The sequence below is a fragment of the Ambystoma mexicanum genome, chromosome 7q (genome assembly GCF_040938575.1).
Source record: "Ambystoma mexicanum isolate Mex_15411 chromosome 7q, UKY_AmexF1_1, whole genome shotgun sequence".
NCBI lineage: Eukaryota > Metazoa > Chordata > Amphibia > Caudata > Ambystomatidae > Ambystoma > Ambystoma mexicanum.
In genome coordinates this window covers 144,202,957-144,230,922 of record NC_090941.1, presented here as the reverse complement: position 1 = coordinate 144,230,922, position 27,966 = coordinate 144,202,957, and the positions used below count along the sequence as shown (strand labels likewise).

General features: G+C 50.1%; 1 protein-coding gene across 2 annotated transcripts in view; it reads left to right on the top strand.

Annotated features, from left to right (window-relative positions):
- UGGT2 (UDP-glucose glycoprotein glucosyltransferase 2) overlaps positions 1 to 27,966 on the top strand; it is a 1,923,861-nt gene that overhangs the window by 1,845,067 nt on the left and 50,828 nt on the right. For both annotated transcript variants that reach the window (XM_069639785.1, XM_069639786.1), the window contains one exon: positions 4,484 to 4,634. In XM_069639785.1, the coding sequence (XP_069495886.1) occupies positions 4,484 to 4,634 (151 nt within the window). The remainder of the gene's footprint in view (positions 1 to 4,483; positions 4,635 to 27,966) is intronic.

Here is a 27,966-nt window from a genome sequence, read left to right as displayed (position 1 = left end):
TCCTGTGTCTCCCCCACATTATACAACATATTTACCAAGCCCCTTTTCGATGATTTGGATCATCTCGGTATCACCTACACTAACTATGCAGATGATACTCAGATCCTCCTTCCGCTTTCAGGAGATTATGGAAAGGATTTGGCCTTGCTAAATAGGGTGTACATCATCATCCAGGCATGGATGGCTACTCATGGACTATGCCTGAATGATGATAAAACAGAACTCATCATCTTAGGCACCACAATCAGTATAAAGAAACTTGGCCCGGCCTATAACTCCTTCATGATTGACGGGAACAACATCAAAGTCGGACAAGAGGTCAAAACATTGGGATTCTATCTAGATTCCAATTTTTCCCTCAAAAGACAAGTGAGCTCCCTTGCATCCTCCACGGCTTACACGTGCAAATTAATCCGTGCAGCCAAACCTTTCCTGTCTGACACTAGCTGTCTGACACTCGCCAGAGCCCTCATACTGTCTCGCCTCGACTATTGTAATGCCCTCTACCTAGGATCCACCAAGGCCACCACCAATAAACTGCAAACCCTTCAGAACAACGCTCTCAGAGCAGCTCTGGGCATTTCCAGAAGAGAACACATTACAGGTTTCAGCCAACAGAACAATTGGCTCTCCACCAGAGATAAAATTCTCTTAAAAACGGCATCTCTCACCCACAAGTCTCTCAACAACGCAGCCCCAACCTACCTGATCAACAGGTTCCACAAACAATCCTCCTCAAGACCCGTCAGAACAGCATACAAAGATTGCCTATCTGTCCCCCACTACAAACGGGCCACCATAGGAGGCAACAGCTTCCCGGTAAAAGCTGCCAAGCTCTGGAACTCCCTGCCTCCAAACCTGAGAGTAGACTTGCCTTATCAGAACTTCCGTTCCAAGTTAATCTCTTGGCTGAAACTGGAGACCCACTAAGACTAGGTAGTGTCCAGCGCTACATGCACACATCGTAACCACGTGTGCCTCTTGCTTACCTGTATATTACATTACCGCCTGCTGGCCTTACTGATGATTTGTATATACTGTATATAACATTTGTGCACCTATTTTTGTATTATGTATTTTCCTCGTGTACTGTAACCAAGCTTCGAAAATTCTTGTAAAGTCTGCGCCCTGATACCCCCGGGTACGCTCGCGCATTATAAATAATAAAACAAACAAACAAACAAACAAACATGCACTGTCATCGGCTGCCAAACAGACCATTTCCAGGCCGGCCGAGAGCCAATTCCACCAGAGCCATCGAAGCAACACCAACGTTTCTCTCTGGTGGGCCTGTGCTTAACATCTGCAGGCTGCTACGTGGAGGTCCATGCACACCTTCACAAGGTTCTACTGTGTCAACAGGGATTCCAGGGAGGCGTCCCTGGTCGGCCAAGCAGTGCTACCCAACCTGCCTGGTCGGCCAAGCAGTGCTACCCAACCTGTTCTCCTGAGGTGAGTCTGTTTCAGGGGTGTGTGAGTGTTTTTACTTCTGTTGAGCCTTGCCACGTCCCGTGGTTGTGTGTGTACTGCTGTATAATCTTTAACCATGAGAATATGAATCCATGGCCGACCCCATGCTGGAGAAGGAACAAGATACTTACCTGTAACTCCTGTTCTCCAGCATGTGTCTGGCATGCATTCATATGTGAACCCTCCCGCCTTCCCCTCTGTGGCTCTTCTTGGTTCGTACTGCCACTTTACGTGCTACCAAATCTGAAGATGGCCTCCAGGGGTGGAGTTTAGGCAAAAGACTTTTTATTGGACACGGGCAGTATGACCCAAAGGACAGTGATTGGTTTAGAGGAGAAATACAGTTTTCAAGCTAAAGTGAAACAATTTTTTCTTTTACTGAGGATTCCCAGTCTGACGACTGGGAATATTCAGGAGCATGTGAATTCATGCCAGACCCATGCTAGAGAACAGGAGTTACAGGTAAATAACTTGTTCCATCTCTTTAATTTTGCTGAAAAATCCTCCATGTCTCGATGAGCCCCAATTCCCTAAGAAACCTGGCCAGTCCCTGTCTATGCTGTTTGTCGCTAGATAAAGTCTGTAACGTTTTGTGAAGTTGGGTGTCCGTCATGCAGTTGACATCGCCACCCACTACCACCTGACCCTCTATCAAGCTGTCTATCTGCACCCCCAGTGTCTTAATGAAATGATCCTGTTCGTCATTGGGAGCATACAGCACCACAAAGGTAAATAACTTGTCCCTCAGCAAACCTTTCAAGATCAGGACTCTCCCCTCCGGGTTCCTATCTAGGAAGCTCTTCTTGAATGTAACCCTGTTACCTATGAGGATTCTCACCCTGTCGTCTTTACTCCTTCGGATGATTAGAACTTCTGGGGAAACCGCCTGTGTCTCATTCGTCGTTTGTCAGATACTAACAGATGTGTTTCCTGGAGGAAGACAATAGAGGCCTTCATTTCGGATAATCACCTGAATATAGAACTACGCTTTGAGGAAGAGTTAAGACCCTGAACATTCAGAGTAAGAAACGTAATGTCAACCATTTTTATTTTATTTTTAATTTTTTTTCCTAGCTCCAACCTTTTTTTTATGAAACAATTTTTATTGCATATTCAAACAAACAAAACTAATACAAACCAAACACGCAGTGCAAATATCAATAGTGCAATTTTCACGTTAATTACACAATTTTAGTCACTGCTCCCCTTATCCCACCCCCCCTTACGGGCCTATTTATTCCACTCACTTTGTATCTGCACCGCGTGGTGGGGTCACATTCTGTCAGATTTGTATCGTTCCAAACAGTTCCGCTAGCAACGATTTCCATGCCATCAGGGTTCCTACCTCTTCCTCTCCCCCTATGTTACTTGCCTCCTGCCATACCATGGTCTCCGCCTTCGCCCACTTCTGCAACTCCTTCCACCACATCTCCACTCGTGGCCTATGACAAGTCTTCCATCCCATGGCAATCCACCTTTTTGCGAGCACATATGCTAAATCTTTCAGTTTATTGACATGCTTAAATTTCTGCGATCTGGGGAACCCCCCCCCCAGTAAGCAGGCCCAGGCTGAATCTATGACCATAGTGACGCCCTTTTCCGCCAGTTTTCCGGCTACTTCGCACCAGAAGCGCTCGATCAGCGGGCAGGACCAGAACATATGTACCATATCAGCCTGTTCTTCGTCACATTTGAGACACGCTTGTCTGCCAGCATTTTCAAACCTTGATATCCTCAGGGGTGTCATATATGCCCTGTGCGTAATATATAATTGTATCTGTTTTAATCTAGCATTTCTTGACACCTTTTTATGGTACTCCAGGGCACGTTCCCACATCCCATTCTCTATCGGGGCTCCCACCTCCGCTTCCCAGTCAAATCTCAGTTGTGTTAGTTCTTTCTCAACCTTGGACATCATCATTTCGTACAATCTAGAAATCTCATGCCCTCCCTCCATTACATCATATATCATGTCTATGGTAATATCTGGCTCTTCTTCCAGTACTGTTTCAGGCCAAGTTTTCTTGATTTTCTGCACCATTCTATGATATGTAATATATTGGCCCACGGGTAAACGTTATGTCAAGCATTGTGATCTATGGGGCTCACCGAGCCAACAGCACTCTTCAGTGTAGCACACTCAACCCTCCCCCTCCACCTAAACCTCAGCCACATGTCACAGTAAACTTTCAACAAAAAACAGAACTCCACCCACCAACCCCCAGATCCTTGGTGTTTTAGGGCCAATATCTGATGCCCCCAACGCCCCCCGTCCCTGCTCTTCAGTGATGCGCACACCGCCCGCCCCCCGCCAGCTACTGCATCATTTCCCCATTGAGCACCCCCATCACCAATTTCCTGCCACCAGATAGCCCAACTAATTCCCCCGGAACCAGCATGGCCTCTAAACTGAAATATCAACATTACCCAGTTGCCAAGAATATATCTCCCTGTCCTCAGGTAACCATCACTGCTCGTGAACCTTTCCCCTTCCGTTTAGGATATGGACGAGATGAGCGCCAGCCCTCTCTCTCAGTAGTCTGCAAGTTTGCCCCCTCCGCAGTCTCCTCTGTTTCCATCTTCCTTCTAAGAGGAGGGTTCAGTGGGGTCAACTACCAATCCATCTGACAGAACATTACTGAAGGTAAGTACTTTGTTCTTCTCAAGTAATACGGTACCTAATTGTATGTATGCATTACAATACTATAGGTGTTTGTTTGAAACAGAGGAAACGTGCCACACAGGCAAGCCTTGCTGACACATTCTAGTTGAAATGCTCAAGTTGTGTTTTCTTAAAGCAGTACTCTACCACATATTGTGACCATTATAAACATTAAAGAGGACATGGATGCCAAATGATTTTATAGCTCCAATTGTAATTTGTTCCCTTTTCTTTTGAAAACATTGTATTGATACTGGTTGATTTGATGGTTACAGTACTCTATTGTGGTTAGTTGATAAGTCCGATTTACTGCGCTGAATGGCGGGTAACCCCTTGTTTCATTACTTTCAGTGCAACAATCCCAAAACCAAAGAGCCCAAGCTGAAAGCTGCTGCGCGGATTGTTTCTGAATGGGTTGAGTACGACACTGAAATACGACAGTTTTTAAAACAGGTGGACGATCAGAAGAAAAACACAACACGGCCTTCTCCGCTACAAAAAGGCAAGAACTCTGTGCTTTCCTTCTCTCTGCTGGAATAGACATTATGTTTATGGCCTTGGACCTCTGTATTGAATTATTTCATGTAACATGTCTTGAAATGGCAGCATCCATAAGAAGTTTGAAACTCTATGTTGGCACTTAGATATACAATAACATTGGTATATATTGTCTTCAACGCCTATTCTGCACATGCCACAAAGGAATATGCAATATGCTTTTAAACACCCTCACAAGTCTCTCACTGATAACACTTCCTTCCGGTTCCATGCTTGGAGTAGCCATTCCACACTAGGGTGAGTTGGTATAGTCATTTAGGATCTGGTTGGCGGATGAGGAAGCAAATGGGGGATGTGTTCGAGTACCCCACATTTGACATATTCTGTGTTATAGCGGCATAATAAGCACCAAACTGGAGCCTCTGGTATGGAACTGGAGAGTGATACCCTGTGTGGCTTTCCAAAATGAGTATGAGATTTCAATGGGACCACTCTCGCAGGACAACCCATAGTCTCATAAGGGTAATCCAAGATCAATGCTCCACAAGGCTAATAAACTGAGGGTAGTCTACTTGTACTGATTGCCAATATGGGCATGTTAAACTCAACCTGTACAGGTGATTCCCCCCCCCCCCAACATTGGCCTTTCAAGTCCAAATTATCATTGCCAATCTAGTAGTGCCTCTCACCCTCAGGCTAAAGCCACAAGCCAACCCTAAAATGCCAGTCCTCTTTTCCATTAGCTTCAATGTCCGTCTTCCAGATCAATTCACCTGCATAAAACCTCACAGGGCAAGTACATGAATCCAGTTCACTCTAATGTGAGATCCTCAAGGTCAACCCTCCCAGTCCACCTATCCAACAAATGTAAAGCACTCCCAGTTCCTGTTACCCCCAGAACGACAGCTCAGGTGATTCCACAATGCTATTCCTCTCAGGCCAATGTTAGGGGAACAGTGCCCCAGTGTTTCCGCCCTGAAAAATAAACATGGTGTCAGGAATCAGGGGTGGAAGTTGTGGAACCGCTGGCGGCACTAGCTAGCGGTTACCTCGCTCTAGTCCTCATACAATATGGCGGAGAACCGCTGGCGGCACTAGCTAGCGGTTACCTCGCTCTAGTCCTCATCCAATATGGCGGAGGACTCTATAAGTACTGACTCCGCCTCCCTGTACGGTGCGTTGTATCTGTGTTTGCTTCTCGCACTCTAACGCTCCGTTGCTCTCTTATATTTTCCCTTCCATTGGGCTTCCTTAGCCGCCATAGTTTTTCCAACTTTATCCAATCTAGTACAACCTTAGTTTCTCGCTGCATTTCTTTCTTTCATGTTCTTAGGGTTCACGGCGTGTACTCCGCTGTTTCACCGCTTCGGTGACTTGCTGTCTTGCTTACCTGGATTCTTGACTCCTCCTACTTCTCTGCTCGACATCTCACCGTTCCTTTCTTGCTGCCTGCAGCCTTCTCTGTGCACGGCACTCTTTTGCTCTGTTTACTACTTACCTTTGCCGCCCGGTACTTCTTACCTTGCGTCACTCCCTTCCGGTATCTGGTTTATTTACTCGGCGGTATCTGCCATCTATTCCTTCCACTGGGTGTTTCATTTCGGGTTTCCTTCTTAGGCCATTTGTTCTCCTTTTCTTCCAATTTTTCGTCTATTATCCTGCTACTTACTTACGATTTCCTTGTTGCTATCGAAGGATTCTACTTGCAAGTCTTATTCGGAGCTCTGTCTGGAAGCTGGTCGCAGACATCTGGTTACTTCCAGTCAGCCTTCGCTATCCGCCTTTCTTCCAACGGCCTGGGTTATCAAGGACTGCCTCACCTCATACCATCAAGACCTACAGGGTTTTTTCTGCTTTGGCTTTTTCCCTGAAAGTGAGGCTGGCCCCACTGGAGGCACCCAAGACAGGTTCCCACTACTGTCACGGTGGCCTCTGGAGGGGATAGACCTTATCTCCGCGAAAAGAAGGTCCGGATTTATAAGGACGAGTCATCTAGCAACAAGAAGAAGAAGCTTCCAAAGAAGAAGAATCCGCTCCAGGATCTATCCTCTGAAGATTCCGGTGAGGAGACAGGGGAGGTGGGACCGACGTCTGACAGAATACAACGCCCTACATTACCCATGGCGTCCTTGGAGCAGTACCAAGAGCTGGTCGCAGCCATGCAGAATCTCACTGCGGAAGTCCAGTCTTTGAGAACAGAGAATCTCGCCCTTCGACAGCAGGTCGTACTGCACCGAGATGATCATGGGGATTTACCCACTATGCCACTCTCTTTTGGCAAATATGATGGCCATCCGGGAGGACTTAAGGAATTCTTGGACGCCTGTAAGGTATATTTCACCTTCAGACCTCATGCCTATGGAACTGATCGATCTAGAGTCGGATTCATCATAGCCAATCTTCACGGAAACGCCTTGTCTTGGGCTACCCCGTTAGTCACAAACGAAGATCCTACATTAAATAACTTTGACCAATTTGTAGTTGCTTTTAAGGACAGGTTTGACAGACCTGAAGTTCTTTACTCTTCCTTGGAAGCTATCCTGGACGTCCGCCAGGGAAACACAGATGTCCAAACATACATTTCCAGATTCCTGAGGCTTGCGGCCAAGGCGGATTGGCCGGACTCAGCACAGCAAACGATCTTTCGACGAGGTCTTCAAGACGAAATTAAAGACGAGCTAGCTCGAGTAGCTCGTCCTTCTTCTTTTCGAGACCTGATGACCTTAGCCCTCCAGATAGAATTTCGATTACATGAACGTCGTCAGGAAAGAAGACGGTTTCGCGGAAACCAGCAGGTAACTGGTTTACCCACCCAAGCTCCGGTTCAGAGAACGCCTCCCTTAACAGAGGAACCCATGCAGATCGGGGCTACTCGTGGTCCTCTTACTCCGGAAGAGAGAAGACGCCGTAAGGAGGCAGGTTTATGCATGTATTGCGGATCTACAAAACATTTTTTACGGAATTGTCCAGAAGTCCCTCCCAGGCGGAAGGAAAACTACAACCCCCGAACCGTGGCAAGGGAAGTGTCGGGGGATCTGCCAAAAGACCCTTGCTACCATGCAGGAACAATAGGGGACACAGAAGTAAATAGTCTGATGGTGTTCAAGGTCTCACTATGGATATCGGATTCTAAACAGGTCAAAGTGTTGGCTATGTTGGACTGCGGTGCCGCAGGAAACTTTATGGACCTACACTGGGCTAAGAAGAACCTTGTTCCCACGAAACCGAAGTCAAGGGCCATTCCCGTAGAAGGGGTTGATGGAACACCTTTGTCCTCAGGACCTATTGTAAGTGAGACAATTCCCCTGCGAATGGCACTGGACCACCACCAAGAGGTTCTGGTTTTTGACCAGATCAGAGCGGCACATTTTCCGTTGGTATTAGGCATTCCTTGGTTAAGGAAGCATAACCCTCATATAGATTGGACCGCAAATAGGGTCAGCTTTGACTCCCAGTTCTGTAAGACAAATTGTATGGACCCTTTTGCTATCAAGGAAGTAGCCAAAGAAGAAACCAGGGTCATCGGGCCTGTAATCGTGTCAACAGTCCCAACTCAGTATCAGGAATATTCTGAGGTGTTCCTGGATACCATTCCTAAAAGCCTACCTCCACACAGGGCCGAAGACTGTTGTATTGACTTGTTACCCAACTCTACGGTGCCCTTCGGTCGAATGTACCCCTTGTCCCTTCCCGAACGAGGAGCTCTCAGAATCTATCTCGATGCCCATCTCCAAAACGGATTAATCCAAGAATCAAGATCATCTTGTGGGGCCTCTTTATTCTTTATACCAAAGAAGGACACCACTGAGCTACGTCCATGCATAGACTACAGAGGTCTCAACAAGATAACCATCCGAGACAGATACCCTATGCCCCTTATAAGGGACATCCTGGAGGCGGTGCAGGGTGCAAGGTATTTCACCAAACTCGATTTAAGGGGTGCCTATCACCTCCTGAGAATAAGACACGGAGATGAATGGAAGACGGCATTCCGGACCCCTTTTGGGTTGTATGAATACAAGGTAATGCCGTTTGGCCTTGTGAACGCTCCAGCAGTTTTTCAAAGATATATGGACAAGGTGTTTGCAGACAAGTTATTCTTGTCAGTCGTAGTCTATCTAGACGACATCCTGATTTATTCTGAAGAATTAGCCGATCACCGGCAGCAAGTTAAGGAGGTTTTGCACCGACTACAGTTCCATCAACTGTTGGTCAAACCTGAAAAATGTCAATTCGAAGTAACCTCAGTGACCTATCTAGGATTCATCCTATCACAAGAAGGCATCAAGATGGATCCCAATAAGGTCAAGGCAATCATGGAATGGAGGGAACCAACTAACATTAAAGAACTACAGAGCTTCCTAGGATTAGCCAACTTTTACAGGAGGTTTATTCCAAACTTTTCTAGGATGGTACTCCCTCTAACTTCATTGCTTAAGAAGGGAGTTAAGTTCGCCTTCGACAAGGAACCCCGAGAGGCTTTCCTTTTTCTCAAAAAGAAGTTCTCCAACGCACCCATTTTGGCTCAACCAGATCAGTCAAGACAGTTCATCCTAGAAACTGACGCTTCTGTAGGAGCGGTAGGAGCAATTTTACTACAATGTTCGGACGATGGCTATGAACATCCTGTAGCCTATTTTTCCAAGACTCTGACCAGTAGTGAAAGGAACTACTCTGTCTTAGAAAGAGAGTTATTGGCCATCAAATTGGCTTGCCTAGAATGGCGTCATCTCTTACAAGGTGCCATTCACTGCTTTATTATCCGCACAGATCATCGTAATCTCAGGGTCCTACAGCAGATGGAATGCTCCAACGCAAGACATGCTCGATGGGCCTTCTTCTTTTTGCAATATGATTTTGTAATTACTTACATTCCTGGGACAGAAAACAAGAAAGCAGATGCATTGTCACGAAGCCTCGGAGAAGGATCGGAGTACTGTCAAAGACAAGACTTGATGTTACCTGGAATTAAGATTCTGGCCTCCACCACCTCCTTTCTAGAAGAATTGATACCTAAATATCAAACCTGCACTGAGCTTCCTTCAACTGTGGTTCAAGGAGACGATGGGTTGTTCTATCATGAGAAGGCGTTATTCATCCCTACCAAGACGCTTCAAAGCAAGGTTCTTTCCTGGTGCCATGACACCCCTTTGACTGGCCATCCAGGAATTAGAAAGACTTGTGAACTACTGAAGAGGAACTTTTGGTGGCCAAGGCTTAGAGAAGATGTATACCAATATGTGTCGACTTGTGCGGTTTGTGCCTCCAGTAAATACCAGACGGGCAAACCATTTGGATTATTGCAACAACCGCCTCTTCCGGAACGCCCTTGGGAACATATATCCATGGACTTTATTGTGGATCTCCCCCAGTCCTATGATATGACGGTAATCATGGTGACTGTGGATTCCTACAGTAAATTGGCACACTTCACTGCATTTAAACAAGTTCCATCCGCCCCTGATACGGCAGTTGCCTTCCTTAGAGACATTGTCCGTTTACACGGATTGCCCAGGACTATAGTGTCGGATAGAGGATCTCAATTCACCTCCCGACTCTGGGCTACCCTCTGCCATGTTTTGGGCATACAAAGAGCTCTTTCCTCTGGTTACCATCCAGAAAGCAATGGCCAGACGGAAAGACTCAACGCCAGCCTAGAGCAATATTTAAGATGTTTCTGTAGTCATCAACAGAAGGAATGGTTTCAATTCCTCTCGCAAGCAGAGTTTGCTTATAACAACACTTTGCACACGTCGATTCAGATGAGTCCTTTTCTTTGTACTTATGGATTCCACCCACACCATCTACCCCCTGTAATTCCACCAACAACCAAGATCCCTGCTTTGGAGGGTACATTTAAAGACCTGCATGAGGTACATGATCTAGCCAAGAAGGCTCTCCTGGCGAGCCGTCTTACACAAAAGAGGTGGGCAGATAGAAGCAGACGATCTAACCCAGGCTGGAAGACGGGACAATTAGTCTGGTTGTCCACCAGATTTCTCCCAAGATGGGTCCATACCGGGAAGTTTTCCCCACGTTTTATTGGGCCCTTCACTATCATTCAACAGATTAACCCGGTGGCTTACAAGATAAAGCTCCCTATATCTCTCAAAAGGGTGCATCCTGTGTTCCATGTCTCCTTACTCAAGGAGCATAAGGAAGACCCCTTTCAAAGACCAGCTCGTCGGAGACTTGCTCAGGTGGAGGAGATTCCAGAGGAATACGAGGTGGCTCGGCTAATCGATTCCAGGTATCACCAGGGCAGGTTACAATACCTGGTACATTGGAAAGGCTATCCGATAGCTGAGAGGTCTTGGGAACCTAAGAGCCATCTCCATGCTCCCAGTCTGGTAAGAAGATTCCATCGGTTACACCCGAGCAAACCAGGGGGATCCCCGAGAAAGAGGGGGTATACTGTCAGGAATCAGGGGTGGAAGTTGTGGAACCGCTGGCGGCACTAGCTAGCGGTTACCTCGCTCTAGTCCTCATACAATATGGCGGAGAACCGCTGGCGGCACTAGCTAGCGGTTACCTCGCTCTAGTCCTCATCCAATATGGCGGAGGACTCTATAAGTACTGACTCCGCCTCCCTGTACGGTGCGTTGTATCTGTGTTTGCTTCTCGCACTCTAACGCTCCGTTGCTCTCTTATATTTTCCCTTCCATTGGGCTTCCTTAGCCGCCATAGTTTTTCCAACTTTATCCAATCTAGTACAACCTTAGTTTCTCGCTGCATTTCTTTCTTTCATGTTCTTAGGGTTCACGGCGTGTACTCCGCTGTTTCACCGCTTCGGTGACTTGCTGTCTTGCTTACCTGGATTCTTGACTCCTCCTACTTCTCTGCTCGACATCTCACCGTTCCTTTCTTGCTGCCTGCAGCCTTCTCTGTGCACGGCACTCTTTTGCTCTGTTTACTACTTACCTTTGCCGCCCGGTACTTCTTACCTTGCGTCACTCCCTTCCGGTATCTGGTTTATTTACTCGGCGGTATCTGCCATCTATTCCTTCCACTGGGTGTTTCATTTCGGGTTTCCTTCTTAGGCCATTTGTTCTCCTTTTCTTCCAATTTTTCGTCTATTATCCTGCTACTTACTTACGATTTCCTTGTTGCTATCGAAGGATTCTACTTGCAAGTCTTATTCGGAGCTCTGTCTGGAAGCTGGTCGCAGACATCTGGTTACTTCCAGTCAGCCTTCGCTATCCGCCTTTCTTCCAACGGCCTGGGTTATCAAGGACTGCCTCACCTCATACCATCAAGACCTACAGGGTTTTTTCTGCTTTGGCTTTTTCCCTGAAAGTGAGGCTGGCCCCACTGGAGGCACCCAAGACAGGTTCCCACTACTGTCACGGTGGCCTCTGGAGGGGATAGACCTTATCTCCGCGAAAAGAAGGTCCGGATTTATAAGGACGAGTCATCTAGCAACAAGAAGAAGAAGCTTCCAAAGAAGAAGAATCCGCTCCAGGATCTATCCTCTGAAGATTCCGGTGAGGAGACAGGGGAGGTGGGACCGACGTCTGACACATGGGACCAATACCAACACAATTTATATGTGACATTTTAATTTGAAATGGTTTACAAATTATACTTCATTGCAGAGCACAATCTTTTTTTAAAAAAAATTATAGTACAGCCATACAAATGTTTTTTTATGAAAAAATGGTATCAACAATTTACAACTTAATGTAAGATTAACAAAAACACAATTCTGTCTGGCATGCATATTCCGCTTTGCTTCCAGTTGATCTATCTGACTGATTAAAATAATTACAATATTATTTGAGATCTGCCATCTGTAATGTCTGACTAACCCTTGATCCAAGGTTTATTGGTCATCCAGAATTTGGTCAAGTAAAAATAAGAATGATAACATTTCCATCTATGCACCCTGTCAAGAGTGCATCTCCCTCCTCATGCAAGTATTTTTCTACAGCCATAGCTCTCAGGGATTTGTGGCTAGGTTCTTTTGGGGCACTACAGGAGCACAAAATATGTTTGACGGACTCAATTGCTCCTGTGTTACATATTCTGCATTTTCTTTCCTCCCTTGTCATACCAGTTCTAGCTCTGATAACATCAAGTGTATCCACCAGGTTAAATGTAATGCTTGTACGTCCCAACCCCTTTCCTCCATGCTTGTGGGTGTCCCCCAACATAGGCACGGTACCGGAACCGTTGGTGGCGAAAAATGTAGCTTCCTCGTTAAATTTAGTATACCGCCCTGCCTCGGCTGTGGGAACGCCCCGCCAACGCCCCACCCTTGGGTGCCTCACCTCAGCCCCTTTTTCCTCATGGATGTCGTCAGACCTGGCAACCAGCTTTCCGCTTGCTCCCCATTTGTTTTTTCAATTCTCATTTTCCTTTCCTTTTGATGCCTCACAACCCCAGTCGGCAATTGTCAGCCGCAGGAGGATTCACTAGATGTGCCTCTTGCGACCGCTCGTTCCTGGCCTTGGACCCCCATGCACTCTGTCTTGAGTGTTTGGGGCCCCGACAACCGCAGGGACTCATGTGCGGCCTGCAGCACGCTCGGTCACAGGGCATCGAAGAATCGTTTCACGGTGTAGGGGAGATCTTCCACACTTCTCCGCCTTAAGGATTTGTCTCCTCTCATCAAGACAGGATAGGCCCTCTGTTCAGCATGGATCCACAGTACAGAGACTCCTTCCACGGGGTTCCCACGGATCGGGGTTCCTCGCATTCAGGTTCTGACAGACCTGAGGCCTCCCAGGCTACCGGCTCCCAATCGGAGGGGCTCTACCAGGCTGTCCTTGGAAGGACAATCAGCCTTGTCCTCTTCTTCTACCCCAAGGGGTAAGGGATCGCTTCGAGGCTGCCATCCAGGGCGTTTCGACTACCCGACATCTGACTGAGGGCTCATCACCTACCAGAGGGCGCTTTGAGGTCGACGCCTCTGCTTTGGGTGCAAGACCCAAGCTGTATCCTCTCGTGTCTGAAGCCTCTCTTGGCTCGGGGCCTCCACGCCCTCCTGCCCAAGGCGTGGCACAAGGTTTCAAAATGGCAAAGCGGCACATGGCAGAGCCTGCAAGGCAGGCGGCCATCTTGGATCCGGCATCAGGGCCAGCTAGTGTTTTTGCCCATAGAGTGAACTTTGCAGAAGGTTTCCAGCCGCCTTCCCTTTGGAAGCAGATCCTATGGTGCAGGGTTTTGGTCCCCTCAGTGGTACATCTACCCTTCACAGCTGTACAGCTACACGTATCAGGCGCCTCGGCGCTTTGACCAGCAGCGGAGGCCCAGCGCCTCAGAGGGCAGGGCCCATAGGCACTTCCAGCTAGTGAGGACCGCTTCTTTGAACGCTTCTTCTTCCTCATGCATTCCCCACAGACGAAGGGGCTCCTGAAGGACATTGTGAAGGAGGCCATCCCCCAGGCGGCGCCACCTCGGTCCCCTCTACTGGGTGGAACTCCCGTTCCTCTGGTGGAGCCGGCCCCTCCACCGATTCAGGCCCTACCGGTTCTGCAGACCCCTCCATTACCTCCTGTACCACCAACGCCTCCCCGTCAACAGCCATTGGACTTGTCGGCGCCTGAGGACCTTTGGGGGACCCCTCTGGCACCTGTGTCCCAGTGCCCGGATTCCCCTCAGCCTGTGAAAAAAGGGGGGGGACGATGGCCCCCAGGACGATGAGCCCTTGGCATCCATTAAGGCCCTTCATGACCACCTCCAGGGCCTGATGAAGTACTTGGTGGTCCCCCTTTCTGAGGAAACCCCCCCCCCAGGAGTCAGGTGTGCTGGCAGGGGTCTTGGGGAAACTCCCCACGATCCGGTCTGGCATCCCCCTCCAGAAGGATGTCCTGTAGGTGGCGCGAAAGGTCTGGGAGAAGCCCCGGGCCAACGCCCAGATGAACAATAAGTTGGACAGCAGGTTTAGGCAGACAGACAGGGAGCCAATTCTCCTTGCCTCCCACCCACAGACTCATTCCTCTGTGGTGGCTGGGGCCTCTTTATATTCTAAACCATCGTCTTTGTTGTCTTCTTCCAGAGGAGCCACCTCCAGTTGCCTCTCCAAGGAGGACAAAGTCATTTAGTCCTTGGGAAAGCACTATTACTCCATCTCAGGACTACATCTGCGGCAGGTCAATGTGGATGCCCTCTTGGCTGTGGCTAACTAGAAGCTGTGCCAGGAGCTCAGGGAATTTCTGCCCAACCTCACTTTGGACAAACAAGCCGCCTTGAAGGCCATTCTGGCAGATGCCCGGGCCGTTGCACAGGATTTCATGGAGTCTTTTCGGTCTCACACATCGACACAGCCAGCAGAGAGCCGTCCCTTGGGGTCGAGATGAGAAGGGCGGCTTGGATGCATGCCACAAAGTTTTCATTTGACGTGCAGGAGTGGATCCTAGATGTGCCCTTCGAGAGCGTGGACATTTTTAATATGTCCACATATGACGAATTGACGAAGACGAAAACCTCTACTCAACCCGCCAAGTCTTTGGCCATCCTGACAAAGCCAGGTCAGAGGTCCTTCCCTCAGTACCAAGGTAGGCCTGAGTTCAAACTCTGAACATTCTCCAGCTTCAAGGGGTTCCAGGATCAAAGTACTGAGAGGTCTGACAGGTTGCCCAGTGACAACAGGAGGAAGCAGTAGAGGATGGTGCACAGGTTTTTCTGATCCCCCTCCTCTGACCCGCCTCTGATGCAAAAAGCAGTGACATCAGGGTGGGGGAAACACAGCTCGCCTGTGGGGGTCCGTTTTGCTATGTTCCAGGACACTGGCAAGCGTCTTTTCAGTAACCCGTGGATCCTATCTGTTGTCTCCACGGGCTTCAGTCTTCCTCTACCATCCTCTCCTGCTCTTCGTCAGATCGGGTCTCCAGCTCTTTTTTTACGAGAGATCCTGTCTGTCTTGGAGATGCAGACTATAGAACCAGTTCCTCTTGCAGACATGGGCTTCGGTTACTATTCCAGGATATTTGGGTTGTCCTGGACCTCTCATTTCTAAACCTGTCTTCACCGCTGGAACGCTTCAAGTCGATTACTCCAGCGCGCATAGCTGAGTCTCTGTGTGCAGGTGACTGGATGGTATTCCCTGGACCTCAAGGATGCGTACCTGCATGTGCCCATATATCAATCGCATCAGAAGTTTCAGCGGTTCACGATTATGTCATACCACTTCCAGTACAAAGTGTTGCCCTTCGGCCTGAACTCGGCCCTCGTGTCTTCACAAAGTTGATGAATGCAATAGGCGACCTTCAATGGATTGCTTTTCTTCCGCAGATTCCTCATCATGATAGATATCCATTATCCAGCTCTGCTTTTCGGAAACTTTTAGGCAGGGGGTGTAGTGGACTTCGACTCGATCGTCGATCCTTCTTGTCTGGGTCTCGATCGCTGGCTCCGTACGTGACATTTGGCATCGTATATATACCACGGCACTACGCCCCAATGCCTCCGTTTTTTTTTTTAAGACCTTTATTTTTGGTTTTTTGTAACACAATACAACTTCTCACCCACATTAGGGTGGAATTAACTATGCGCCATTCCCAATCCCCCCCCCCCCCCAAACCCACCCCCTCTCCCCGCCATAGAGTTCAGTATCTTAGTTGATGTATTCTGCACCTAGTCAGTTCTACGTCTCAGAGCGATGTGGGATGCCGGGCCAGAATTATTCACGAAAGCACGGTCCTTGTTTGAGTGCTATCTGGGGAGGCTGGGGCCTCCTCGGCTTCCTTCAACAGGAACAGTACCAGCGGGCCCCAGATGTCTGGTGGGCGGGCGTGGAGAGGTAGTAGTTTGACGAAGTCCGTCTCAACATCCTGGCAATAAAGGATGTCTCTACGCCAGGCGGAGACTGTGGGGAGAGGGCCTCGGCTCCAGGCCATGAAGACTCTCCTACGGGCGAGTGTTAACAGTAGAACTGCCAGTTTCCTTATTGGTGCTGATAACATTCTTCTCATTCCCAGTAGAGCTGCTGTGTGGGTGGGTTGAACAGTTTGTCTGATGATTGCCCCAGTTATCTCTAGGACCTGGTTCCAGAACGGAGTAAGTTTGGGACAGTCCCACGCGAGGTGGACAAAATCGGCTGACGTCCCACATCGCTCACATTTTGAGGGCTATTCAGGGTGGTGTTTGTTCGCTTTGGCTGGTGTATTATAGGTTTGATGAAGGAAGTTAAAGTGGATTAGTTTCAGGCGTGTGTTGAGAGCGATTTTTTGCGTTTGTTTCAAGATGAAAGACCAGTTTTCTTCTGATATGGATAAATTTAGGGACTTTTGCCATCTGGCTTTCGCTTGGGAGTTATCGGGGGCAATGTCGACGATGATGGCTCTATACAATTGCGAGACCAGCATTCCCTCTCCCTGCGCTTGTATTACGTTGTGTAGAAGTTGCCAGGTTGGAGGTTGAAGTGGAAAGGTTGGCAGGAGTGCTTGCAATTTGTAGCGAGTTCTGAAATAAATGAAAGTGTCGAGCGCTGTGGTGCCGCCTCTCGCCTTCGCCTGCTCTGGAGTTAGGAAGCCGTCCTCTGTGAAGAGGTCCCCTAGGGTGTTTATGTGGAGCTTTTCCAACCAATGATGGAAAACTCTTTCCGACGTCAGCAGGATCCCTGGTATGAACTTGGCGGGGAGGAGAGGCGAGTACCTGGTTTGCACCCCATATTTTTTAGCAAGTTTTTTCCAGATTTTGTACGTCGACAAGACTACATTCATGGTGTTGTTGGGGACGGGGATCTGGCCGAGGAGGACAGCCTTCAGTAGGTTGGGCGTTGCTAGGGCTCGTTCCGCCTGCACGTGGGGTCTGACTGAATGTGTGAGTACCAGAAGCTGAGGAATTGCGCCTGTGCCGCCCAAAAGTATTTCTCCAGGTCTGGAAGGGCTAGACCTCTGTTTGTTACTGGGAGGGTTAGTATTGAGTGTGCCACTCTGGCCGGTTTGCCTGCCCATAGCAGATCGAGGACCATACTTTTCAGTCTCTTCAGGAAGGATTGTGGTAGTAATATGGGAATGTTGGTAAATAAGTATAGGAACTTCGGTAAGATCACCATCTTGACTAGGAAGGCTCTTCCACAGAGGGTCAGTGGTGGTAGGGTCTTCCAACAAGCCACTCTCTCCTGCAGTGATTTGGCAACTTCTTCATAGTTATCGTGGAACACTTCCTGATGACTTTGTGACATTTGTATTCCGAGGTACCGAACCTAGGATGTTTTCCACGAAATCATCCTCAAATGGTTTAGTCGCTGGAGTCAGTGGGAACACTATGGATTTTGACTGGTTGATTTTCAGGCCAGAGGCTGCTCCGAATTTCATCACCTCCCTCATGACTGGGTTCAGATTGTCTGCGGGGTCGCGTATGAACAGCACGACATCGTCCGCGTACAGGGAGATGATAAGCTTATGTGGACCTATGACTAGCCCCTTGTGTTGTCGCTGCTCGCAAAGGTTGGAGGCAAGTGGTTCCATTACCAAGGCAAATAATAGAGCTGATAGGGGGCAGCCTTGCCTTGTGCCGCGTTGTAGGTCGATGGTGGCTGATTTTGCTGATCCAACTATGATGTTGGCTTGTGGTTTGGTGTATAAAAGGGATACCAGTTTAATAAAGCGTGCTCCCAGACCCATCCTGGTTAGTACTGCAAACAGGAATGGCCACTCTACCGAGTAAAATGCTTTCTCAGCATCGAGTAAGACTGCGATTGCTTGCTGGGATGGATCTAATGCTTCCGTGACGCTGAACACCCTTCTGATTCCAAAGGTTGTGTTGTGGCCAGGTATGAACCCTGCCTGGTCTCCGAGAACCAGGGCAGGCATCAGTGGCATCAGCCTGTTTGTGAGCACCTTTGCTAGTATTTTATTGTCGAGGTTGAGTAGGGAAATGGGGCGGTAGGATGCGCATTCTTCTGGGGGTTTGTCTCGTTTGTGCAAGAGGACGACGTTGGCTTCGCAGGCGGTCTGGGGGAGGGCACCCTTTTCCAGAGCTGCTTCGTATACTGCTGCCAGGAGAGGGGCTAGGGTATTCGCAAATGCTTTATAAAATTCCCCTGTTAGGCCGTCTGAGGCGGGGGCCCTTGAGTTTGGAAGCGTCTTGATAGCTTCAATGATCTCCTCTTGCATGACCAATTCGTTGAGGGGTTCTCGTAGATGACTTTCGACCCAATATAGCTCAGTGTCTTCTAGATATTCTAGTGGAGCGTTTGAGTTTCCCTTGTGCTTGGTACTGTAGAGATCTTGGTAGAAGTGTTGAAATTCCTCCGCCATTCCTTCGTCTGTGTGTATTATCACTCCTTGCGGGTTGCGAATACCTTCGATTGGAGTCAACTTACAGTCGGCTCTTATTAAATTTGCAAGGAGGGCGCCAGGTTTTTGTCCTTCGCCGTATTGTCTGACTTGGTTGCCGCGATTTAGGAATTTTAGTTCTCGCTCGGCCAAGGTATTAAATTTCTGCAGTTCCTCTTTCAGGGTGGCCTTTATTCTCGGGTCATCCGTGGTCATGCTTTGGCGCTCGAGGTTTTTTTAGGTGTTCCTCACAGGCTGCCAGCTCCCGTCTGATGAGTTTAAGGATGCCGTTCTCCTTGGCCTGGCAGACCCCCCTCGTGAAGCATTTTAATGACTCCCATATCGTGCTGGCGGAGGTGACTGAACCTATGTTGGCCTCTAGGAAAGTTTTGATTTCTTCTCTTAATTGGGTAGCAAATACCTCGTCTTGCATGGAGCCGGTTTTGAAGCGCCAGCGTTGTAGCGTGGATCCTGGGTGGGCGGAGTTGAGGCTCAGGATTATAGGGGAGTGGTCGGAGAGAATTCTTGGGAGTATGTGACATGAGCTGCTGTTTAGTGGGCCATTTGTCGAGGTGAATAGATAGTCGATTCTAGAACTCGTGTTGTGTACCGCCTAGTGGAAGGTGTAGTCTTGTAGATCACCGTTGGCCGCTCTCCACGCGTCTTTTAGATCAAATGCCCTGCAGATTTCTTCTATTTGCAGGCTGGCTTTAGATTTGGGTTGTGGTACGGCTCGTGATCTATCTCTGATTGGGTCGAGGACAGGGTTCATATCACCTGCCCAGATTAGCAACTCCTCTAGAGTAGGACGAGTATGATGAAAAGTATCTATGGCAACCCCAAGACTTTGCCCATATGGGATCTTTTCCGTGAATTAAATGCGTTTCTTGGACCGTTGCCACATCGACCTCATGTCTTCTCAAGTACTGTAGGATTTTCCGTGGTTTGGACGGGATATTACCCCCCCTTATGTTCCAGGTTGCGACTTTGAATGGAGCGGATTAGAGTATATATTGGTTTTCAATTGGCCATTGACGGTCTGTGTTGTTAACTTTGATCCGACAAATTGGTCGTTGTTCGTGTAGTTATTTGCTGGACGGTGCAGTATTGCTGGTGGTGAGAAGGATGGAGGGCCAGTGGGAGACATCGGGTGGGCGGAGCAGTCCTTAACCATTCCCCTCGGCGAACCATTTCCACGGGCAACCCCCAACTGGCCCGTAATTGAACTGTTGCATGAGACAGTACCTGGTTTCTCCAGGTCGTCGGCTGCAATCCCTCCCAGTAACAATAAACTGTCAAACAAACAAATGCTGTGCAAGGGGCGTTCGGGGCCTCCCATTGGCCTTGCTAAGCAAGGGGCCTTAGTAGCTTCCCATGGTGCACAGCCTTGGGGTGCCTGTCTTCAGCGATCTTCTCCGGAACATGAAATACGTTTTCCCTGCTTGGTGTTGGTGCCTTTGACTTCGATTTGGTTTATGGAGGGTTCCTGCTTCCGTCTCTTTGTGGGCGTGCCTGGGTGGGGTTGGGTGTGGAGCAACCTGCCCGGTCCAGGAATTGGTTAGCTTCTTCTGGAGACTGGAAAAAGTGGACTTTTCCGCTGTGCTGGATTCTGAGACGTGCCGGGAACAACATTGAATTATGTGATCTGGTTATGTTTGAGCCTCTGTCGGGTGGATGAGAAGGATCTTCTTTGGGACTGAACCGCCGGCGAGAAGTCAGGAAAGAAGTGGATTCTGTTCCCATCATGGTGTATTTCCCCTTTCTCTCGGGCCAAGCGGAGGATGGAGTCACGGTCCTTGTAGTTTAGCAGTTTGGCGATTATTGGCCTGGGGGGCCCTCCTGGGATGGGTTTAGTGGAGGGGATCTTGTGCGCTCTTTGTACGACAAAGAGGGAGGAAAGCACCTCATGGCCAAAGAGAGTGGTGCACAGTGCCTCAACAAAGTCCTCCATCCTCTTCTCGAGATGACCCTCTCCCACTCCGACGATTCTGATGTTGTTCCTACGGGAACGGCCCTCTAAATCTTCACACCTGGCAGTAGTAGTCTTCATTTGGGATTCTAGCAAGGTGAGTCTCGTCTCCAGGCTTGTTGTGCCATCGTCCAGGTTGGACACACGTTGCTCCACTTCATTGAGCCTCTCAGAGTGAGTGTCTAGTCGGCGCTGGAGGAGATTCACCTTTGGCGAGGCCGTCCATTTTGCTGTTCAGACTTCCTATACCAGCCTTCAGATCCAAGAGAAGAGTCTTTATATCGGCTGACATGGAAGTTTCTTCCATTTGGAGTTCACTGGCCGTGGGGGTGTCTGGTTCCTCTTGTAGTCGTGGGGTTTTAGGGGCGGTGCCTGTCTCGAAAGTCAGTTTCCTTTGTGATCTATCTGTCTTCCCCATTGAGCTTGCTGTGGTGTGGAGATGATTTCAATTCTGGTCTGTGGCAGTGGCGTAGAGATTGTCACCCCTCGGGGGGAGCGTGGTTTATGCTCCGGAGAGTGTGATGGATAGCACTTTGCTTGGTGCGCCTGCAAGCTTTGCGTGTGTTTTGGGGGGTTCCCGCTGAATGTATGTGGGTTCGCTGTGGCAGTGTTTGTCGACCTGATAGCCCTGCCACCTCCAAAGCGGAAGCCACCTGTAGCTTGTTCTTTCTGACTCTACTAGGTTGAGGTGTATGCTGCTTCTCCGCTATAGCTGGAGGGAGAGGTTCGAGTATGCCGGTGTTATGGCTGAATTGCCGTGGATGGAGATCGTGGTCTGTTGCCCTTCTGAGAGGTTTTGGAGTCAGTTGGGGGGCCACGAAGGGAATAGAAAATAATCGGTGGGCCTGAGAGTGATGTACGGATTCTGGGGGTTGGTTGGATGGGCTCCCCAGGCCGCCAGGTCTGTGTGGGGGTCTTTTGGATTAGGCGCCTTGTGGGGAGGGGCCGTTGTGAGAGACCCGTTTGTGACTGGGTCTACTACCAGGCGCTGGTCTCACAAAGTCAAAGGCGCTGTTATGGCCGGGGGGGGTGAAGTCTATAAGTGACTTTTAAGCAGGATGGCTCAGGGGATCCCAGCGTGATCGCAGTTCGTCCGGGTTGTGATGCTCTGAGTACCTGGGGGGTAGGGTGGGCTCAGGATAGTAGTACCTTAGGCTGAAACTGGCACCCCCCCACGCGCTCCCGGTACCTGAGTAATCGGCGGGTGATGTCCGCCGGCGTTTTCCGGGTCCTCCAGATGCTGTAGGAGTTCTCTTGATGCACAGCTTTGGGGCTGCAGTGCCGCGGCATGGGTATCGAGGTTCCGCGGACCGGGTCTCTCCTCTCTGCGTCTCGGATCTGGTCGCAGGGGCGAGGGAGGAAACTCCAGGGGTGGCGCCGGCCTCCAACTCGCCCAATGCACCTCGGCTGCCAGGAGTGGTGTTGGCTACGTCCTTCGGGGCTGCGGCTGCTGGTTTCTCCCTCCGGCTCGCCTTTTGTTGGTGCGCCAGTGTTTTTGGTGCTGCTGGGCGGTGGGGGGAGGAGGCCGGAACGGTCGTCTCGAGCACGTTCCTGTCCTAGGGCTCCCCGCGGTGTCAGTTCGCATATTTATCGCGGGGGGTTCGCCGATCCTGCCCTCTCGCTCAGCTCACGGGCTGGGGTTATCGCAGCGCTCCCCGTTTCCGGCGGGCCCACTTGTCTCCCACGCTCCGAGGTCTGGGAGACTGCGTTTTCCCTCAGAAGTCATGCGATTTGCTCCAGTTTTCGGTGTCGCAGCAGGGGAACCTTCTGGCCGGTTAGAAATGTACTTGTCAAGGCAGAGGAGTTCCGGATAGACAAGGATTAGGCAGGATTATTTTTAGGCCGTGTGGGAGCTCTTTAGAGTGCAGCCATCTCGTTTGGCCCTCTAGCGCCCTCTTCCCCAATGCCTCATTTTGTTTTTTCTGCACGCTGCATCGGGAACACGACTCAAGTTTACTATATGTTCTTATTGTTCAGTGTATGCCTTTTTCTTCAAAAATCTTGATGCAATGTCGTCCCACAGGGTTTAAGGCTTCAAGCGATGGAGCGATTGCAAGGCCAAAAATGTCTATAACCGGCCCCCATGAACCCTGTCTATGGTGTCTAGGTGCTAGTCATGACACGGAGGCCTGCACCTCATGTGCAAAGATGCAGCTGAAATCGCTGCGTGAGAGGGCCGGGAAACTGGCTTTGGGATGACCGGTCACGTAAAGTCTCTGGTGCGGTCACTCGTCCGGTCCTCAGAGGCCGAGACTGAGGAGCCCAGCCCCCACAAGGTGAGAGAACAACATTGTAAGAAGACCAAGAAACATTCCCATTCCAGTAGCCATTCCTAGTCTTCCTCGTGGAAGCAGATGCGGCACCACTGCCATCGACCCGAGTCCAGCTCGTCGTTGGAAAGCAGTAAGCCCTTGGCATGGCCGACCCCTCTGGAAGAGTGGGAGAGTTTTAAGACCTCTATGTTAGAAATGTTTACTATGCAAGTGGCTGTAGGTGTGGCTCCGGCCCCTGGACCAGCGAGCTTTGGTGACTAAAGCAGCCAGCCACTCCGTCGGCGTCAAAAGCATCTTCAGGTGTTGCTCCTGTCAGGAATAAGTTGTCGGAAGGCCGAGGCTCCCGACAGCCATCGGAGATCCCTCTGCACCGAAAGAACCTTCGGCATCGAAAGCTTCGGCTTCGAAACCTATCCTCAAGCCTTCAGCGCCGACAGTCGGCGATGGTTAATTTGTGCCACTGTCGAGATCAAGTTTCTTCGATTCCTTGCATTCCATTTTCAGAGTCGAGGAACATGATGACCCTCAGGACCCAGTCAGTCCCGTTTACACGGGAGCTGGCGACGTCGACTATTTTGCCGACCAGGCCAATTTATTGGCTTTGGCTCATGCTTTACATGATGCCATTGGTTTGGATACTTCTCCAGACCTGGAGTTATAGCAAAAACAGCCCTACACCCATGCTAGTGTGAAGTTCATGGAGCTGATGAACAGGTTAGTTGACACCCTGTGGCTGAAGGCGTCCACTACCCCTCTTCAGGGGTATGACCTTACCGACATTCTGGACGAGAGTCCCACAGTCGAGCACAAAATGCCTTTCAACCCAACCATTGCGGACTCCTTAGCCTCTTTATGGCAGCACCCTTCTACCATTCCCCCTGTGAATTCCAATTTCACAGGGAAGTATAAGCTGGCAAGAGAAGATTCTTCTTTCCTCGCCACACACCCTTCCCCAGATGGTTTAGTTATACAGGCTGCCGCTATTTCCACCAGACCCGCAGCATCCACCTCTAATCTGCCTACAGACAAAGCGTGGAAACATTGTAACGCTTTGGCCAGAAAGGTGTTCACTTTGGTAGCATGGCGCTGAATGCCACTAAATGTGGCATGTGGTTTCGCCAAATTTTCGTTTGGCTTATGGAAGGCAGTTGAACATTGTTATTATTATCCACTTATAATGTGCCGGAGCCCGCAGGCATCAGGGGAAAGAGAGAAGAGAGAAAGAGAGAAGAGAGAAAAAGAAAGAGAGAAAGAGAGAAGAGAGAAAGAGAGAAGAGTGAAAAAGAAAGAGAGAAAGAAAGAGAGAAAGAAATCAATCAAATCTGGGTACTTGTTACTCAACTTACTGAAATTTAGGAAAGGGCTGAAAACCATAATTTTTGTTTTCTGTGTGCAAGACTTTAGGAAGTTTGTTCCATAGAGCAGCAGATTTTACGACAAAGGATCTGCCCATGCCTCTAGCGCACTTACCCCTGGGAACAAATAGGCATACTTCATCACTCGATCGGGTAGTTCTACCCGAGTGATGAACCTTAACACAATCTTTCAAATAACCCGGGGCTTGGCCATACAAGCATTTGTGGGCTATTATCAAGGCCTTAAAGTGGATCTGAGCTTCCACTGGGAGCCAATGCAAGCTCCTTCTCTGGGAAGAAATAGGTTCATGTGTAGGAATGCTTTTAACGATGCGTACAGCATCATTTTGTAAAACTTGGAGATGCCTAATGCTGTTTTTACTAACCTCAATCATCAAGGCATTGGAGTAGTCAACTCTTGGCATTATTAGGGCACGAACAAGGGTAGCACAATTAGCTTCTGAGACATAGGGTTTGACTAGTCTCAGAAGCCTGAGTAAATATTGGGCTTTGTTAGTAACATTTTCAATGTGAGCATCTGAACTTAGAGAAGATTCAAATGTAACGCCCAGTGTTTTAACCTTGCCGACAGTTTTAATAGAATGGTTCTCAATAGGGAAACCAACATACTGAGTGTCCAGTTTGTATCTACCCTGGGATGAGCCGAAGAGCATGAGCTCGGTTTTGGTGGCATTCAGACACATCCCATTATTAGCCATCCATTTCTGAATTGTGGCAATAATACACTCCACGTTCTCTGTGTACTTGCCGCTCAACTTGAAAGACAAGCTGGGTGTCATCAGCATAATTGGTAAAATGCACACCCAGCTTGTCCAAGAGGTAACAGAGTGGACGGCAGTAGACATTAAAGAGAGAGGACAAACAGGCACCCTGTGGGACCCCACATTCCAGGGGCTCGTCAAGCAAGTGTGCATTGCCCCACCCTGTCCAGGACACATGCCCAATCAAAAAAGATTGATCCAGGCCATAGCCTTGGCCGAATAGTTACTTTCTTTTGTCAAGCTACATAGCAATTTATCATGGTCGACAAGGTCGAAGGCTGCTGACAGATCTAACATCATCAGCAGCCCCACCTTGCCATTATCCTTAATCTGGAGCATTTCAGTTTTCATATTCAGTAAGGCACTGTCTGTGCCATAGAAGGTAAAGCCCCAGATACTTCCAGATATTCCTGAAACTGGGATGTGGCCACCTTATCCAACATTTTTAGCAACAAAGGGGCGTTAGAAATAGGTCTGAAGTTGGGGGGCGCTGTTGAGCAGCCTGCAAGATGGCCGCTTGATGCTCGAGCTCCACGCCTAGCCGCCTTCTATCCGGCTACATCTGCGGTTCCCTGCCTGATCCTGGTACCCCGCCTCGCACAAACGACGGCTGCTGGTGGGGGCTCTTCCCACACCAACTCCTGAAGGAAATCGGTCTACGGGTGCCCGTAATCCGCCCGCGTACGGCCCGAGTTGGCGCTTGCCGCCGCCCCCATTGCAGCCGGATCGTGCCTGCATCTCTGGCGCGGCTCCTCCACGCCGCTGCGCCGGGGCTCCGGCTGTCCCCGCTTGCCCGCCCCTCCGGGAGGAGGAACATTACTGCGCCGGCCGCCAGGCCGTGGCTGAGGGCGTGGGCTGAGCGGGCCCGCGGGTGACCATTGCCCGCCCGGCGGCGGACTCAGGGTGCCCACAGCGGCCCTGTCCCATCGTACGCCTCCCGTCCTGCGGATTGGGCGCGACTCCTCCACGACTCCTCCACGCCGCTGGGCCGTGGTTCCAGCCATCTCCGCCTGCCCGCCCCTCCAGGAGGAGGAACATTGCCGCGGCTGTGTGTGTGGGCTGTGCGGGCCTGCCGGTGATCGCCGCCCGCCCGGCTGCGGACCTCCCCCTCCGCCCCGGGGGGTTGCTGGAGATCCGACGCGCTGCAGCGGCCCCGCCTGGACCTGATCGGCATACTACGAGGTGAGAGCCGGGGGTGGCTGTGATTTGCGTCGTCCCGACCTGCTGTGACCTGGACGTATGGATCGCGGCCCTTCCTGTTGGGTCTGCATGGGGGCCTCTCCCCGCTCCTGAGTCTACGCTACACCTTACCTCCTCCGGGGCGGGTGACCTGCTCCACACCTAATGGACTCCCACCTCTCTGGTCCGGCTTGATCCTCGCCACATTAACCGGGCCCGCCACTGGCAGCGAACCTCCCCGCACCGTTCCCTCTGGCTCTGGGGCATCTCCTCTGCGCACCTCGCCTCCTCAGCGCTCCAACTTCATGTGGACTGCGCGCGGCCCGCCATGGTGGGGTCCGCCGCTGGGTCTGTGCTGGGGGGGCAGCCGGTCCCTCTGCTGAGCCCTGCATTGGCTTAATATTTTCAACTCCCACGCATATGGTATTCTTCCCTCTCGGCTCGGGGACTTCACCGACCTAGGCCTACTAGGCCGCTTCCTGCGTGCCCGTAGCAGCACGTGCCACTGGATTTGGCTACCCTTCGCTCGGCATCTCTCTCTCATTCTCTACCATCGACCATGTCGAATCGCTCCAAGAGCGGCGCTAGAGGGGGTGCCATGGACAAATTTACTAAGGCGGTCCCTCGATCCGAGGGGGGCCACACATCGACTACGCCGGAGGAACCTGATGCCGAGCAGACCCCCGCGGCTCCATCCCCTGATCTTACGGCCATGATGGAATCGATGGCAAAAAACTTCGCCTCCTTTCATGAGAAGCTTGACGACATCAATGCTAATGTGGCTTCGCTCAAAACACGTGTCGATCAGGCTGGCTCCAGAATTACAGAGGCCGAGAATCGGATTTCGACCAACGAGGACGTTATACACACGCTACAGGACACAGTGGCTGCCTTGTCGCGCGACATGAAGAATGTAAGGGCCAAATGTGATGACTTGGAATCCCGCTCCCGTAGGAACAACCTACGCATCATTGGGGTCCCTGAGGCCGCCCTGAAGGGTCGAATGGAGGAGGCAGTCGAGCGCCTGCTTAAGGACTTGCTTGGCGACCCGGACCTCTCCCCTTATTTCACTGTTGAGCGAGCTCACCGGGCCTTGTCCCCGCGACCCAAGCCTGGTGATATCCCCAGGCCCATTATAGCCAGGATCCTCAATTACCGGGACAGAGACCACATTCTCCGCCTGGCGCGCGAGAAGGGTGAGCTGCGCTTGGAGTCTAACACTATTCGAATTTTCCCAGACTTCTCAGTTGCGGTGCAGCACGAAAGGCGACAGTTCCTTGGCGTCAAGAAGATGCTCCGGGAGCGCAAAGTCCCATATGCCATTTTATTTCCTGCCAGACTCAAAATCACCCACAGGGGCAAACTTTTTTTCTTTACCATCCCTGAAGAGGCGGCGAAGTTTATTGAAATGGAGATACCGCTCCAGGACCTTGCTGATGAGAATTGAAGGAATGTTGGGGAGAGGGTTTATTCGCTACATTTGCTGTCTTTGTAATTACGATACCTCATTGTGATGGTCCATGCTTCCGTTATTGCCCGGGTTGTGATGCCCG